The sequence below is a fragment of the Xiphias gladius genome, chromosome 16 (genome assembly GCF_016859285.1).
Source record: "Xiphias gladius isolate SHS-SW01 ecotype Sanya breed wild chromosome 16, ASM1685928v1, whole genome shotgun sequence".
Lineage (NCBI taxonomy): Eukaryota > Metazoa > Chordata > Actinopteri > Istiophoriformes > Xiphiidae > Xiphias > Xiphias gladius.
The window spans coordinates 28,019,272-28,035,292 of record NC_053415.1 but is presented as its reverse complement, the minus strand read 5'-3'; the positions used below and the strand labels follow the sequence as shown (position 1 = coordinate 28,035,292).

Below are 16,021 nucleotides of genomic sequence, written 5' to 3'. Positions count from 1 at the left end.
TACTTTTATTTTGCTTCAATTACTTTTTATTTTAGAAATTTACAGGGGATTAGCCAACAAGCAAACTACCTCGTCATCTGCAGGAATGACAAACTGTTATTGTGTAGTGTTTCATACATAGCACGATCCTACTTCAAAAGAGGTAAACAGATATTACAAAGTTAGCTTGGCGCATAGTCAGAGTGCTCGCAGTTACAAGAATAAGACCCAGGTTGAAGAACACCAGATTTTCCCTTTAATTTAATCTATCAGTCTAATTCATTTGGACTGGTTAACTGATGAACTGGTTGATTTGTTAACAGGTGAATGCAGCCTGTGCCAACCAGGCCTTTGTGGTGCCGGGTCTGCTGGAGGGTCAGGACTACCTGTTCAGGGTCCGAGCTGAGAACAGACTTGGATTTGGCCCATTTACAGTCACCACTGAACCTGCTCGGGCCAGAGACCCCATCTGTGAGGACAAACCTACTACTTTAACTACATAGATACAGCACAAACTGCCTAAAACTGACTGGAATTGCTCTAATGCGAATCTTACTTTTCCTCTTCCTCAGACCCCCCCGACCCCCCCACCAAGCTGAAAGTCAACCTGGTGACAAAGAACACTGTCACTCTGAGCTGGGAACCTCCCAAAAACAACGGCGGCTCTCCAGTGAAGCATTATATTATCGAGCGTTTGAGCTGGGACACCAGCGGTAAGGAAAAGGAGACCTGGAAACAGTGCAACAAGAGAGACGTGGAGGAACTCACCTTTGTGGTGGAGGACCTGAAGGAGGTAGGTCTATGTCATATAAAGGATCCCACCAGGATACAGATATTGTGATCTGTGGTGTCTAACAACTTGTGATAAAGATTATGAAATCAAGTTTCCTTCAGAAGTGGACTTACTGTTAACTGTCTTGTCGTTGATCTGCAGGGAGGCGAATACGAGTTCAGAGTAAAAGCCGTGAACGCTGCTGGACCCAGCCGACCCTCCGCCACTGTTGGACCAATGGTCATCAAGGATCAGACATGTGAGTGACAGGCGTGTCAGCAAATCACAGGCCTCTCAGAAACCTGTTTCACCTTATCCAGCTAGGACTCGGTTTAATATTTTTTAAGTTAAGTTTTAAGTTAAGTTTTTTGGTTAAATATTTTCATACTGTTGTGGACAAAAATTCTAAATTACAAAGCTTCCAACATACATGTGGCTCATGGACATCATTTCAGAAAGAAATGCATTTGACTCTCACCATTTGGTAAGTATTGTTTTTTTCTTTGCAGGCCACATTCATACAGCTTCTCATTTTTTTCAGGTCCTCCCACCATCGAGCTGCGTGAGGCCATGGAGGGCGAGGAGGGCTGTGATGTCAGCATCGTGGCAAAGGTGAGCGGCTGTCCCTTCCCCACACTCACCTGGAAGAAGGCCGGCCTGGCCAAACCTGAGGAGAAGGCTGCCATCCAGTACGACCAGCACATCAACAAACTGGTGACCCAGGATAAGTGCACGCTGCTGATCCAGCAGGCAAGCAGGCACGACAGTGCCCTCTACAGCCTGACGGCCAGCAACAATCTGGGCACTGTCACCAAGGACATCAAGCTGTCAGTGCTGGGTGAGAAACACAAACATTAACAAACCTTTTGTGATTTTCCAAAAACGAAACCAAAAAAGAAAAAAATGCAAAGAATGGATTAAACTATGTATTTATCCGCTCTAATGCAAACTGCAATAGTCAGCATGTTTATGTAACTAGCCTACTACCTACAGTTGTAACAGAGCAACTTCTAAGGCAAAAGGTTGGTATATCATCACATAAATACATGATTTTATAGGGTTACGGGTTCCTGCTCTGTATTGGATGTGTGGAAGTTTATATTCCAGCAACTCCAGAAAATATTTCCCAAGATAGCGTTACTTTTGTCAGAAACATCAGTTAGTCCTCATTCTCGTTCTGTTCTCATTCACAAAGTATGAACAATGAAGCATAAATGTAACCTCTGTCCAGCCTGTATGTAGCTAAGCAGCTAAACAGAGTTATGTGAGAACTTCATATAAGTGTGATTTTGAATTTTTCCTTTTCATACTTATAATGCTAGTAGCACAAGAATAGTGCTGTTTCTTTATTTCATATCTTCTACACGGATCGCGACCTGGTGAGAACGATAAGTTTTTGTCCCAGGGCCTGTTAGCTTTAGCCTCCGTTTTTTAGCACAATTGGTGTGTGTAGCCATAACGTGCAAATTTAAGACCCTTTTTCAGGATTTTCATCTCAAAATAAGTTAGCTGGAAACATTGCAGCTCAATTAGCTACCTAGCTACAGCTGATAAAATCTGCCAGTGTCAGTTGTCATTTCAGTACAATCGGTAGTCGATGCCCAGAAATTTGAATCTGCTTTTGTCTACTTCTGTCTGAAATGAGGAACTCACTGTTTGATAAATTAATATAATTTTTATGGTAAATCTGTCACAATTATTGTAAACTGTGTATATGCTGTGTCAGAACTGAAAGGTTGTTAGCAAATGGTTCAATTGCCCCTCATTTATTTACAAATTGAGATTTTAATTGCTGACAGATTTGATAATCAGTCATGGTTCAGGTAATTTATCCAATGGGAATCCTAAATACATTAGTTGGTTGCAGCTTCTCCGATGTAAAGATTTACTACAGATCAGTATCTTCACATGTTGAAGCTACATGAGTGTTTAACCATAAAAATAATGGGACTCTCCCTTCCTCCCCCTGCAGGACCTCCTGGCCCGCCTGTCGGACCAATCAAATTCACCGAAGTGTTTGCAGAGAGGATTGGCCTGGCCTGGAACCCTCCCACAGACGACGGTGGATCCAAGATCACCAACTACGTGGTCGAGAAGCGCGAGGACAACAGGAAGTCCTGGGTCCACGTTTCCACCGATCCCAAGGAGTGCGCCTACGTGGTGAACCGGCTGACAGAGAACCACGAGTATGAGTTCCGAGTGATGGCCCAGAACAAGTTTGGAGTCGGGCCTCCGCTGGTCAGCGAGCCGGAGAAGGCCAGAAACCTTTTCAGTAAGTTCAGATCAGTGTGTCCCGTCAGCTGTCTTCACTTTCATCGTCAAAACGCTAAAAATGTCTCCATTATATTTAAGTATGTAATCTGCTTTATTATACTTATTGTATCTTTATAATCATCTTTAAACCTTATTTTTCCCAAAAGTCTCCCCTAAAATTGTCAGTGACACCTTTCTTCTCGAAATAGTAGCTCTTAATTCTCTCTCCTCCATCGTTGTCGGGGAGTTTCCAGATCAGCCTCATAGTAGCCCGAGTTATGTCAGTAACCCTCAGGTCTTTTGGAGGTCCAGGGACGTCTTAACCCAGGAAATAAATACAGTCCAAAAACAACAAAACATATAACACGTAACATAAAATCAAACCATGCAAACTAGAAAATGTTAATACATCAGTACAAATTAAACAATGAATAAAAAATAAATTCACAACAAAACACCTCATCAATAAAGTAACTTGTATGAATAACTTGTCACCATCAATGAGTTTGAACTGACTTCTAAAAGTCTTTTAAAAGTGAAAGGTTTTTCTCCTGTAGAGTTTAAAAAGTTTTAACTTGATAAACTAATGATAAACCTGTATCACTCTATACTAACGTCAAATTTTAATATATTTTCTTACTTAAAAGTTGATTGTAATTATTGATATTATTCACATTATTAGTCATGCTACATCAAGACTGAGGTCAGTTAAACACCTCTAGGGATCAGTATTCTTTCTTAATCCAATTACTGATGTACAAATTGATGTAAAGTTGATGTATTGATTATTAACGACTGTCATATCCTCTTGCAGCTGTTCCGGGTCAGTGTGAGAAACCGACTGTAACGGACGTCTGTCTGGAGTCGATGGCCGTCAACTGGGAGGAGCCAAAGTACGATGGCGGCTCCTCCATCACCGGCTACATCATTGAGAAGAAAGAGACCACCGGCAAGCGCTGGACCCGCGTTACCCGCGACCCGATCCGAGCGCTGCCGCTGGGCAATAACTGGCACGTCACTGGCCTGCTGGAGGGCTCCATGTACCAGTTCAGGGTCATCGCTGTCAACGCCGCTGGCTGCGGTCTGCCCAGCATGCCCTCTGACCCCATACTCTGCAGAGACCCCATCAGTAAGGGAGAGATGTATTCACTGTGTTAGAGGAAGTGACCGTGAGTGGGTCAGTTAGCTAAAACACTTAAACAAGGTTTCCCTTTTTTTTAAAAACTCTTTAACCCTTAACTTTGAGAGTGAGAATCTGTGACTGAGAGACAAGATACACTGACGTGGGTTTACTTATCGCCGTATTTCATGTTCCACTTTTACCAGAGAAACGTCCTCGGTGGTGAGGACTCTCTGCTCCTTGGATTAATTCAGACTTTCCCAACAGGACGAGGGTCGGAGTGTTTCCCTGTCCTCAAAGAGTCTTTTTCTCAGGAACTGATGTTGGAAAAAGAGGGAGTTGTATTATGATCCGGGTCGTCCTGTTTTCAGGCCAATACATTATAACTAAATACATTAGTTAGTGTTAGATTGTGTTCAATGACTAATTTAGGACCAAGAAAAGTAGGACAATCCAACTTGTAATGATATTCAGCATCTTGATCACCTGTCAGAAATAAAGCACATATTTGGCAAAAAATCCTTAGCACAAGGTCCACCAACCGGACGTTTTGCCACTCTTTCAGCCTCATTTCATGGCCTTCATTAGAGGGTGGAATTTGTTACTTGTTAAACTCCAAATGAGACTGTCAAGCTCAATAAAGTACGTTGGCTTGAAGCACAACATCTTTTCTTTAGAAATTGGTCAACTATTATTACGACTACTCTGTAAGTTTGTCATGATAATGTTGATACCAAACTCAGAGTATTTATATCTGTATCCGTGTGTGTGCAGAGCCTCCCGGGCCGCCCACTCCGAAGGTGACAGACTGGACGAAGTCGACGGTGGACCTGGAGTGGATCCCTCCTCTGGTGGACGGAGGGTCAAAGGTTACTGGCTACATCGTGGAATTTAAGGAGGTTAACAAAGAGGAGGAGGAGAAGAAAGCTCAGAGGAGGCTGCTGCTGAGCGACGCCGAGGAGGAGAAGGAGCCCGAGAGTGAGGAGAGCTGGATGAAGGTAACAAAAAAAAACATCAACAAACAAACAGCTGCTGAGGCTCTGTCAGTGACGTCATGTCGACTGCAGAAATTTTTTTTTTTTAACTTCAGCATTTCATACAATGTAGTAAAATTTTAAAGCTATTTCACATTCTGACATTTCACCTTTTCTCAATCCAGACCGGAGCTGCCTTTATTCAGTTCAAATGAAATGAAAGGAAATCAAAGGCAGGGCGGAAAAAAAATAGAAAAAAATTAAAGCAAAAGGGGTAGGGAGCATTAAGGGAATAAGTTTCTAGAGAGATGGAAGAGAAATGGAGAATGTTTGAATGGATGGCATGTGATAAAGAGTATAAATAAGAATAAAAAACCTAATTGCATTGAAAGGCTCATTACGGGGCTCCACCTTTAGGGATTCCTGAGAAAATGAACAAACTCCTACAGCAAAGCTCCTGAGTGGTGTTGGTAATGGTTTTCCTCTCATCTGTCTCCAGGCAAAGGACACAGAGATTAGAGGAACCAAGTTCGTGGTGGCTGGTCTGAAGGAAGGCGGCCTGTACCGCTTCAGAGTCCGAGCCCTGAACGCCGCCGGAGTGGGAGACCCAGGACTCGTGTCTGAGCTGATCGAGGTCAAAGACAGAACAAGTAAGACCGGTCCACCCCAACATTTAACTGTGTCAGCACAGCAGTGCTGTGAGCAGTGTTTCTGATGATAAACCTTTGGCAACATTTTGTTAAGAGCAAATTGTTACCTTCTCGTCCAGTTCCTCCTGAGATGGACCTGGACGCCTCTGTGAAAGAGAAGATCGTGGTCCACGCCGGTGGCACCATCCGCATCATCGCCTATGTGTCCGGTAAACCTGCCCCACAGATCACCTGGTGCCGAGACGACGCCGAGGTGCCCAAAGAGGCTGTAGTGGAGACGACGGGCATCTCCAATTCACTGGTCATCAAGAACTGCAGACGCCAACACCAGGGCATCTACACACTGAGCGCCAAGAACGAGGGAGGAGAGAGGAGGAAGGCTGTCATCGTCGAGGTCCTGGGTGAGTCTGCCTGACCGGACTGAAAAAAAGAATAGTTATGGAAAATGTTTATGTTATGAAAAAAACTACTCAAGTGAATCGACTGAAATAGGTGTACACATAGATATAGCATATAAATATGTATATATTAACATACTTATCCAGACATTTCATATACTTAACCAGTGGTAGCATTCAGATCCTTCATCTGGGTAAAAGTCCTACATTGAAAATGTTACTTAAGTAAAAGTATGTGAGTATCAACAGGAAAATGTGCCTAAAGTATCAAAAGTCTAAGTACTCAAAGCAGAAATATGGCCCCTGTGACTGTGACTGTTATACACTGCATTAGATTATTATGACTGATGCACTGATATAAAAGCAGGGTTTTACTGTTTTAGTTGGCTGAGGTGGATGTATTGTTAACTATTTTATGCAGGACTATAACTAATGATTATTTTCATTATGGAGTCATCTGCTGATTATTTTCTCAAGTAATCAATTAACTGTTTCAATTGGAAAAAATTCTGAAAACAGTGAGAAATGTACACCCAGAGCCAAAAGTGACACCCTCACAGTGCTTGTTTGTCCTAAAATTATTAAAAATAAATTCCAGTTATTAAAATAACTAAAAGCAAAAGCAGCATATCATGAATCATGGATTTGTTTTGGCATTTTTAGTTGCCAATTAATTTTCTTTTGGTCAACTGTTGTATTTACTGTTGGGTAGTTTAGTCTAAAGCAAAGCATAACTTACCATTTCATTTTATTAAGTTCCTCATATGTTTATAATTTTTAAAGTAACTGTAATAATAGCTGTCAGATAAATGTAGTAAAAGTAGAATAAATAGGAAAAGAAAGGGAGTTTCTCCCACATAGTGGATGAAACAATGTGATCAAAAAACAAGGTTTTAATGGATAATTTAATAAGATGATTTTGTGGAGAAAAGGTTTGTGCCTTTTACTCTCTGTTTTTCCTAAGGTTGTAGTTTACTCTTGGAGAAGCTGATAACAGTAGCTTCCAGCAAGGATTTGTCTATACCACGTCTTGTAAGCGCCCAGGCTTCAATATGTTCTTTTTGCCAAGCTGCACAATTCGATGGGCTGAACCACATATGCAAGAAGCATAAAATAAAAGACCAAAAATGCAATTTAAAGAATGAGAGCTACCGGGCCTCCCGATTCCCTGTTGCTTCGTACAGTGCTATTTTAAATTTCCACTGTCTCTGACGTCCTATCCCTTTCCTACCTCCTCCAGATGTCCCTGGACCGGTTGGTCTCCCCTTCGCTGGTGAGAATCTGACCACCGACTCCTGCAAGTTGACCTGGTACTCCCCCGAGGATGACGGCGGCTCGGCCATCACCAACTACATCATCGAGAAGAGAGAGGCGGACCGCATGGGTTGGACCTCAGTGTCCTACACGGTAACAAGGAACAATGCCGTGGTTCAGGGACTCATCGACGGCAAGGGCTACTTCTTCAGGATCGCAGCTGAGAACATCATTGGCATGGGACCTTTCATTGAAATTGACAAGATGGTTCTCATCAAGGACCCTATCTGTAAGTTGGACACACAACAATATGAAATATTCAAAAAAAAATAAAAAATAAGGGTAATGATATCGGTCATCCAATCAGTAAACAGACTGTGGAAATGGCTACACAGAAGTGTAGTCCCCTCCTTGTATGAACAGTATATTCATAGATTCAGGATTTTTCAGTGAGGACATGTCATCATCACTTTCAAAGTTTGGTTAAGAATATTTACTCTGAAAAACAACCAATCTGAAGTAGATCAGCAGTTTAAGAAAATATGCTTAAACAGATAAATCTTTGAAAAGCTTTAACTGTGATGGGAAACAGTAGTTGAATAAAAGAAAAGATCTAAAACTACAATGACAAAGGAAATGTCCTTTTATACGTCCCATCACGTTTGTGCTTGTGTCTCCTCCAGCCGTCCCTGAGCGTCCAGAGGACCTGATCATTACCGCCATTACCAAGGACTCCATCTCTGTCGCCTGGAGACCACCCAAGTATGACGGAGGCGCCGAGGTGACCGAGTATGTCCTCGAATCCCGCATGATCGGCCGGGACCACTTCACACGCGTAGGCGGCAAGAACAAGCTGATGGACAGGAAGTTCACACTGACTGAGCTGAAGGCAGGCTCCAGCCACGAGTTCAGAGTCTCCGCCGTCAACCAGGTGGGACAGGGCAAACCGTCCTTCGCCACCAAACCCGTGCAGTGCAAGGACGAGCTCGGTGAGTGACGTAACATGAAAACAAACTCATCAATCTGATCAAAGATTGCGGAAGCACCGATTTAGTATTTTAGGGCTGATAAATGTAATTTTGTTTGTTGTTGTCGATACTGATACGATCACTGACGATATTAACCTTGCGATGGCAAAAATGTCATTGTCCATAAGAACAACATTTTTAGATTGACAGCTTTGTTTCTTCACTAGGAACAACAACATTTTCAAAACTTTCACCATCCTCACAGAGTAAAGAATACATCAGTTATTGCCAGCTTGTGTCACAAAGTCACCATCGGTTCTTTTCTAACCATGCTGGCATCCTGGCTCTATGGATGGTCTATGGTCTTTCAGTCAGTCCACCATTTTGGTCCAGACTGAAATGTCGGATGGATTGTCATGAAACTTGGTTCAGACATTCATGTTCCCCTCGGGTGGATGTCTGCAATGTTCGCCCAATTAAATTTACGACTTTTTAAGACCTTTAAATACCGCATAGAACACAGGTTAATAACTTTTTCACGGTCATACCTGTCAAAGGATGACAGAAAACAAACAATGAGGCCTTCAATTATTTATTAAGTACATTAGTTTATTGACATTTACATCACATTTTGTCAGGACTTCTGAGCTGTTTGTAACAATAGTTCATAAAGATATAATTATTCAATTAAGGAAAACGTCCCTGGTCATGTCACTTGTGGTCGTTTTGCGTCTCTTTGAGTCTATGGGTCCTTTCACTTGTATGTGCACAGGGCCAATTATCTCATAATCCATCCATACATGATAAGAGCTAGAAAAATAGATGGATTGATTAACCAATTAAAAAATAAACAATTGGCTAGTTCATTTAAATATTATACGATTATGAGTTCATGAGCTTCCTGACAACTGTCTCCTGACAGACAGAAGTTAAAACCAATGTGACTATCTGCAGCAGGCAAGATAAAACATTCAAGACTTTTATAAATGAAATGTAAGATTTTTTAAAATCCCTTCTAAGGCTATTTTTATGGAATAAAATTCAGTGCTTTTTACAACTTTTCAAGACCTGGTTATTTTCCACTTGTTCTACAGTTGTTTCATAAACTGGTATTCAATTTTATTCTACGTGGTATTAAAAAGGTCTTAAAAAGTCTTAAATTGAACCAGGTTAACACTGCAGAAACACCGTTAAAAAACGAATATTAATAAATGATTTAAAAAAAAATCTTGAAACTTTTGTAAAATTTCAAAATGTTGATCCCTCTCCATCCCTCAGAACCACCCACTCTGGACCTGGACTTCAGGGACAAGATGATGGTGAAGGTGGGAGACAGCTGCACGCTGTCGGGACGCTACAGCGGCAAACCGGCCCCAGCTGTCACCTGGAAGAAGAACGACGAGGAGCTGAAGGTGGACGAGGAGATCGGCCTCCACAGCACCGCCCGCCATCTCAGCCTCAACATCAGCAAGGCCAAGAGAGAACACAGCGGCCGCTACTGCGTCAGCGTGGAGAACGCCGCCGGAGCTCGCACAGGAATCTGCACCGTCACTGTGGTTGGTGAGTCGCTGCTCCGTTCAAACTCACTAAATTCACACGCAGGTTTGAAGAAAGTTGAAGAAAGTTGTTTGTACTTCAGCAGTGTTAAAGGGGGTGTGTCCTTAAAAAATCTGCAGCGTTATTTCTTTGTGTCAAAGTTCAGACCAATCACCTGCTGGTGCAACTCAGATTATAAAGCATGAAAGTACAGGATTATTAACTTTTAGCTTTGGCGAGAACTATAGAGCATACAGTGGATCCAATAACGAGATTTACAACAGAATTGAAGGCAATAAAATTTAGGAAATACAAACTCGAGAGGGAAAGAAGAGTGCTGAGCTGGTTTGTATATGACTTGAAATTCAAAGTTCAACAACGGGCAGAAAAAAATGTAACTACAATGTGTACTACACTCAAAGATGGGAAAATTTTTAAGCATTCAACACCTTACAAATTAATATAGTCTGGAAAATCTAGATTTCTTTATATATTTACAATTAAGTTTAATGCAAGAGGTGTTGACCAATAGTTGTGAAAAATATAATTAAAATAATTAAAGCAGACAAATAAACTAGACTCAACAGTGTAACACTGATCCTCAAGGTAAAAAGATTAATGGCTTTACATTGTTTGAGAGATTTATTGAGGGTAAGTTTTGACCCATCTTTTGAGAGTTAAAGGAAATATTTTTGACAAGATTTGGGAAAAGTGGGTTATTTGACTTTGTGGGTTATATTTTATTTTAGATTACCTGTTTTAGAGTACCCCATGACTGCCTTTGGTTCTTTTTTATTTTATATTTGTCCTACTATTTGTCCTAAAATTTAAATGATTAAAAAAAGAAAAGGAAAGCCTTTTTTTTTTTATTATTTGGCTTTAAATAAACCTGGAGAGTCACCTGTATGAATGCTTCCTCCTGTCAGACCGTCCTCAGCCTCCAGAGGGCCCTGTGGTGTTCAACGAGATTTGGAGGAACTACATGGTGATCTCCTGGAACCCTCCTCTGGATGACGGAGGCTGCGCCATCTCCAACTACATCATTGAGAAGAGAGACACCAATAGAGACCTGTGGATGCCTGTCACCTCGTCCTGCACCAAGACCACCTGCAAGGTGAGGAGAACATAGTTTAACTAGAGATATTGTGGATAGTTTGTTGATGGGTAGAATTAAACCATTCAATACCTGAAGACTGAAATCCGTCACCAAAACCTGAGATGTGAATTTCAGTACGCACGTTATGCTTAATAAATCCCAGGATGCTCACCCAAAATATCCCAGGTGAAAAATAGAATTTAAGATGGGTAGGAATTCATCATTCTTCATTTTATTGTATTTGTTTCCACACATACAAAGACCAGTCCTAAAAAACTTGAGGCAAGACAAACCAGTTACGTTATTTGGAAATGGTGACTGAGGAAAAACAAGTAAAGGACGAACAAATTAAAAAGAAATGAAGAAAGTCCTTCTTATACAAGCCATCAGCAAGTCAGAAATAACCTCAAAGAATCAATGGGTTCATTAACCATAAATATATACATGAATTTTGTCCAGATGCTGCATTTAGGTACAAAAAATAGGTTAAAAAAAATCCAATGGACACTGGTTAATTTTTGCATAACAATATATTCTCACACAAACAATAGGACCAATAGAACTACAGTGCAGTGAATGATTGTTTTTTAATGATTTAAAATGACTAGGACTGAGTGTTACTTAAAAATGTACTGATCCTAGTGCTGTTACAGTACATGAGTGTCAGAACTGTACGGAAGACAATTGTTTCTTTTGGTACCTTGTTTTAAAATCGTTTTTTCATTCAACAGTAGAGGCCAAAATGTCATCTAAACACAAGCAGTTGTACAAGAACTTAAATACCATACTCATAAAAATTCTGATTTAAATCAGGAAATATATGACCAAAGAATAAGTTAACAAGATTTGGAATCCGACAGGATATTTGAAGTCAACTTTTAGTACTTGATTTTTTTTAATAGTCTCAGTAGTACGGACACGTTTCAGGCAAATACTCTTTTTTTAACCAAAAACTGAAGAGTAACTCTTCAGTACTTATATCCTGCTCCTTCTGTTTTGTTGCTTCAGGTGCCGAAGCTGATCGAAGGTCGTGAGTACATCATCAGGATCATGGCTCAGAACATGTACGGCATCAGTGACCCCCTCCTGTCCACAGAGACCAAGGCCAGAGACATCTTCAGTAAGTCCTGACAAACTCAATAAAAAACCTGCAACAGGAAACATTCAGAGATGTTTGTACATAACCTGCCACATGTAGTAAAGGTGAAGCATCCCTCAGTGTCTGATCAGTGTGACTGTTTGTTTCCATCACAGAGGTGCCCGACGCTCCTAAACAGCCCACAGTGAAGGAGGTTTACCATGACTCTGCCCTCATCAGCTGGGAGCCACCTGCCGATGGAGGAAAACCAATCACAGGCTACATCGTAGAGAGGAAGGAGACCATGGCCAACAGGTACACAACGCACGCGTTAGAAACCTACGTAGTTTGGGAGATGAAGGTATGCCCCCAGTTTTAGTTTCTCTCTGTCAAGTTGAAACAATGAAGCTGGAAAATGGAGAGTTTTGAAGAAAGGATATTCTAAAATTTTACTTTGTTTGCTTAACACTACAACTTAGAAAGCAGAGGAAACTGATCCCCACTAAATTATTGGGTATCTATGTTATAGTTGCAATTAGTGATTATTTTTATCATAAAATCATCTTGTGAGGTTTTTTTAATTAATTGATTAATAACCTGAAAAATGTAAAAAAAAAAAAGATGGATCAAACGGATATTTTCAAAGTCTGTTTTCTTCCAACCAACGGTCTAAAACCTAAAGATTCACTTTATTTACTTGATATATATCTGATATAAAACAGAGAAAAAACTAAAATCCTCTTGAGAATTAATTCCTTTATTATCACAATTGTTATCAGTTTTTATTTCCTCTTGGTCATTTATCAGTGAATTGACTAATTGTGTCACTAATCTAAACAGAGCAGTATAATGAAATTAGTATTTTAGGAAAAACAAGACTTTTTAAGAAAACTACAACTGAGATTTATTTGATATGTCCAAATAATGGGTTAACTAAGTTGATTACATTGAGATAAAGTCGCTAAAAAATTCGAGCTTCCATCTTACCCCTTACAAACCCCCTAAAACGTTAATTAGTCAGGCTGCACACTAAAATATGAACATCTGTCTCAGTGGCTAATAGATTAACTCTTGCATTTCTGCCTCCAGGTGGGTTCGCTGCAACACAGAGAGAATCCATCCGAAGGTGGAGTACTGGGTGACGGAGTTGCTGCAAGGTTGTGAGTACGAGTTCAGAGTCAGCGCTGAGAACGAGGTGGGAGCTGGAGACCCAAGCCCACCATCCAAACCTGTCTTTGCCAAAGATCCCATAGGTAAGTTCATCTCTTACAACCATGCTTCATTTTATAGCTATTACTATATAAACTAACTACAAGAATTTCTCCCAATCCTTTGCTGCAGTGAAACCTGGTCCACCAGTGAACCCCAAGACCATCGACTACACCAGGGAGTCAGTGACTCTGTCCTGGGAGCCACCTACCGACACCGGCAGAGGAAAGATCTTCGGATATCTGTTGGAGTACCAGAAGGCTGGAGAGGAAGAGTGGCACAAGGTGAGGCAGTTTTCAAATTACCATGAAATTTGACAGGCAGATTACCATTGAATTTGCTGCCCAGAAAATTTGCACTTTTGATCTTAGTGATCCTCTGATCTTTGTACTGCATCATCTTAATCTCTTAGTGAAATGTGTCATTGAGCTCTTGTCCCTCTGCTGTTCTCAGGCGAACCAGACTCCAGACTCCTGCCAGGAGACCAAGTTTAAGGTGATAAACTTGGACGAGGGTGCTCTCTACCGCTTCAGAGTTATGGCCGTTAACGCTGCCGGAGAGTCTGACCCTGCTAATGTGAAGGAGCCAATCAGAGTACGGGACAGACTTGGTAAGTCGTTGTTTCAGTATTATCTGGTCCACCTTCTAACTCTGATTTAATTAGTGTTATAAGTGCTGTGTTTTAATGACCTGTAATTCTCACGAATTTTCTGTTAATGTCCCTCATGTCCTTCCTCTTCACCCTTGTCACCCCTCAGAGCCCCCAGAGCTTATTCTGGATGCCGGAATGACTCGAGAGGTGAAGGCCATTGCTGGCACTCACATCACTCTGATGGCTGCCATCAAAGGTTTCCCGTTCCCCACGGTAAACTGGAAGAAGAACGATGCTGAAGTTCCCACCAGGGCCGACATTGAGACCAACCAAACAGGCACTAAGCTGGAGATGAGGTTCTGTAACCGTGGCGACTGTGGAGACTACACCTTAACTGTGGAAAACCCAGCCGGATCCAAGACCGTCACCTGCACTGTGCTGGTCTTCGGTAAGAATTGCACAAAATAAATAATCGGTTTAATACATGAGTGTGATTGGCTCTTTTGTATTTATTTGCTCTGAACAGTATTGTGAGGATAATCAGTCTTCACTGTGATTGATATGACATATTTAGTATATTCCATTTCGTATCTGCCACATATGAAAAGTCAGGCCCAGCACTTTTGTTGCATTCTTCACATGTCTTCTTCAGACAAACCTGGTCCCATCCAGCACCTCCGGGTTTCTGATGTCAGGAGTGACTCTGCCTACCTGTCCTGGAAGGACCCGGAGGACAACGGCGGTACTCGCATCACAAACTTTGTGGTGGAGAAGAAAGACACAGCATCCACTCATTGGGTCCCTGTCTGCTCCACATCCAAGAAGCGCAGCATGATGCTGAAGCACCTGATGGAGGGCACATCCTACGTGTTCAGAGTTGCTGCTGAAAACCAGTATGGCCGCAGCGAATACGTTGAGACGCCTAAGGCCATCAAGGCAATGAACCCACTCTGTGAGTAACAACACAGTTAACACTTAATCAGCAAATTAATGTCCAGGATTCTGTACTGTTTTAACTGAGAAAACATATAATACAAAGAAAATACTCAAAGTTATTTCAGATTTCCACAAAGTTTTCATTTTCATTTGTTATTCTAAAAACAAACTGAAAATCTCTTCTAGATGGCTATGAGAAACGTTTAGAGGCTGTCCTGGTTGAAATTACTGGCACCCCTGACTTTTAAGCAAAGCATTAAGAATATCTCCAGAAAAAAATGCAAATTAATCGATTTTGCATAGCCAAAATATTTTAATAAAATGTCCAAGGTTACTGAACAAAAGAAATAAAAAAACAAAACTTGCATCGAAGAAGGCATACAAACACAAAATGTACCCCGGCACCCTTCACTAATATTTGGTTGCAGAACCTCTGGCAACAATGCCTCTAAACGTTTCTCATAGCCATCTAGAAGCTTCTTGCACCTGTCTGCTGGTAGTTTCTGCCACTCGTCCACTGATATGCATTTAAGCTCTTTAAAGTTTGCAGTCCTTTTTGCAATCGCAGATTTCAGCTCTTTCCAAAGGTTTTCAATGGGATTAAGATCAGGACTCATTGCTGGCCAGTTTTGTGCTGCCTGATGTTTGCTTTGGGTTGTTGTCCTGCTGAAAGACCCAAGACCTTCACCTCAAACCTAGTTTTCTGACACTAGTTAACACCTTTCACTATAAAATGCTTTGGTAATCTTCTGATTTCATAATTCCTTTGAAACATTCAATCCCTACAGTACCAGAGGCAGCAAAGCAGGTAGGTAGGTAGTGTGTTCTTTTCCTTATCGGCTCGATTTCGTCGCATATAAACAAACTGATGCACTGCATTCCCAAAGAGCTCTACTTTGGTTTCATCTGTCGATACAACATTATCCCAGAAAGACTGAGGCTTATTTATGAAAGTTTTTGCAAAAATTACTCTTGCCTTTTTGTGTCTTTCTATCAATAGTGGTGTCCTTCACTCAATGAGTTTCTTCTTAACACCACGTCCTGGAAGAGTCTTAACAGTTTTATGACTTTGAAACTTCCTGATAACATTACACATTGTTGAAAAAGGGATTTCAAGATCTTTGGTAATTGCCTTGTAGCCTTTGGAATTGTTATGTTTTTGGATAATTGCATTTCTGATGCTCTCAGACAGTTCTTTTGTCTTCG

At 41.2% G+C, this 16,021-nt stretch overlaps 1 protein-coding gene across 1 annotated transcript in view; it reads left to right on the top strand.

The window, feature by feature from the left end:
- Nucleotides 1-16,021, top strand: part of ttn.2 (titin, tandem duplicate 2) — a 247,977-nt gene that overhangs the window by 166,301 nt on the left and 65,655 nt on the right. The window contains exons 143-162 of the mRNA XM_040148607.1: nt 303-450; nt 552-772; nt 914-1,010; nt 1,293-1,589; nt 2,724-3,023; nt 3,819-4,133; nt 4,899-5,122; nt 5,598-5,748; nt 5,868-6,149; nt 7,387-7,689; nt 8,084-8,389; nt 9,647-9,928; nt 10,831-11,018; nt 12,009-12,120; nt 12,255-12,393; nt 13,168-13,331; nt 13,420-13,571; nt 13,741-13,897; nt 14,046-14,327; nt 14,532-14,831. Coding sequence (XP_040004541.1) covers nt 303-450; nt 552-772; nt 914-1,010; nt 1,293-1,589; nt 2,724-3,023; nt 3,819-4,133; nt 4,899-5,122; nt 5,598-5,748; nt 5,868-6,149; nt 7,387-7,689; nt 8,084-8,389; nt 9,647-9,928; nt 10,831-11,018; nt 12,009-12,120; nt 12,255-12,393; nt 13,168-13,331; nt 13,420-13,571; nt 13,741-13,897; nt 14,046-14,327; nt 14,532-14,831 — 4,420 coding nt within the window. The remainder of the gene's footprint in view (nt 1-302; nt 451-551; nt 773-913; nt 1,011-1,292; nt 1,590-2,723; nt 3,024-3,818; nt 4,134-4,898; nt 5,123-5,597; nt 5,749-5,867; nt 6,150-7,386; nt 7,690-8,083; nt 8,390-9,646; nt 9,929-10,830; nt 11,019-12,008; nt 12,121-12,254; nt 12,394-13,167; nt 13,332-13,419; nt 13,572-13,740; nt 13,898-14,045; nt 14,328-14,531; nt 14,832-16,021) is intronic.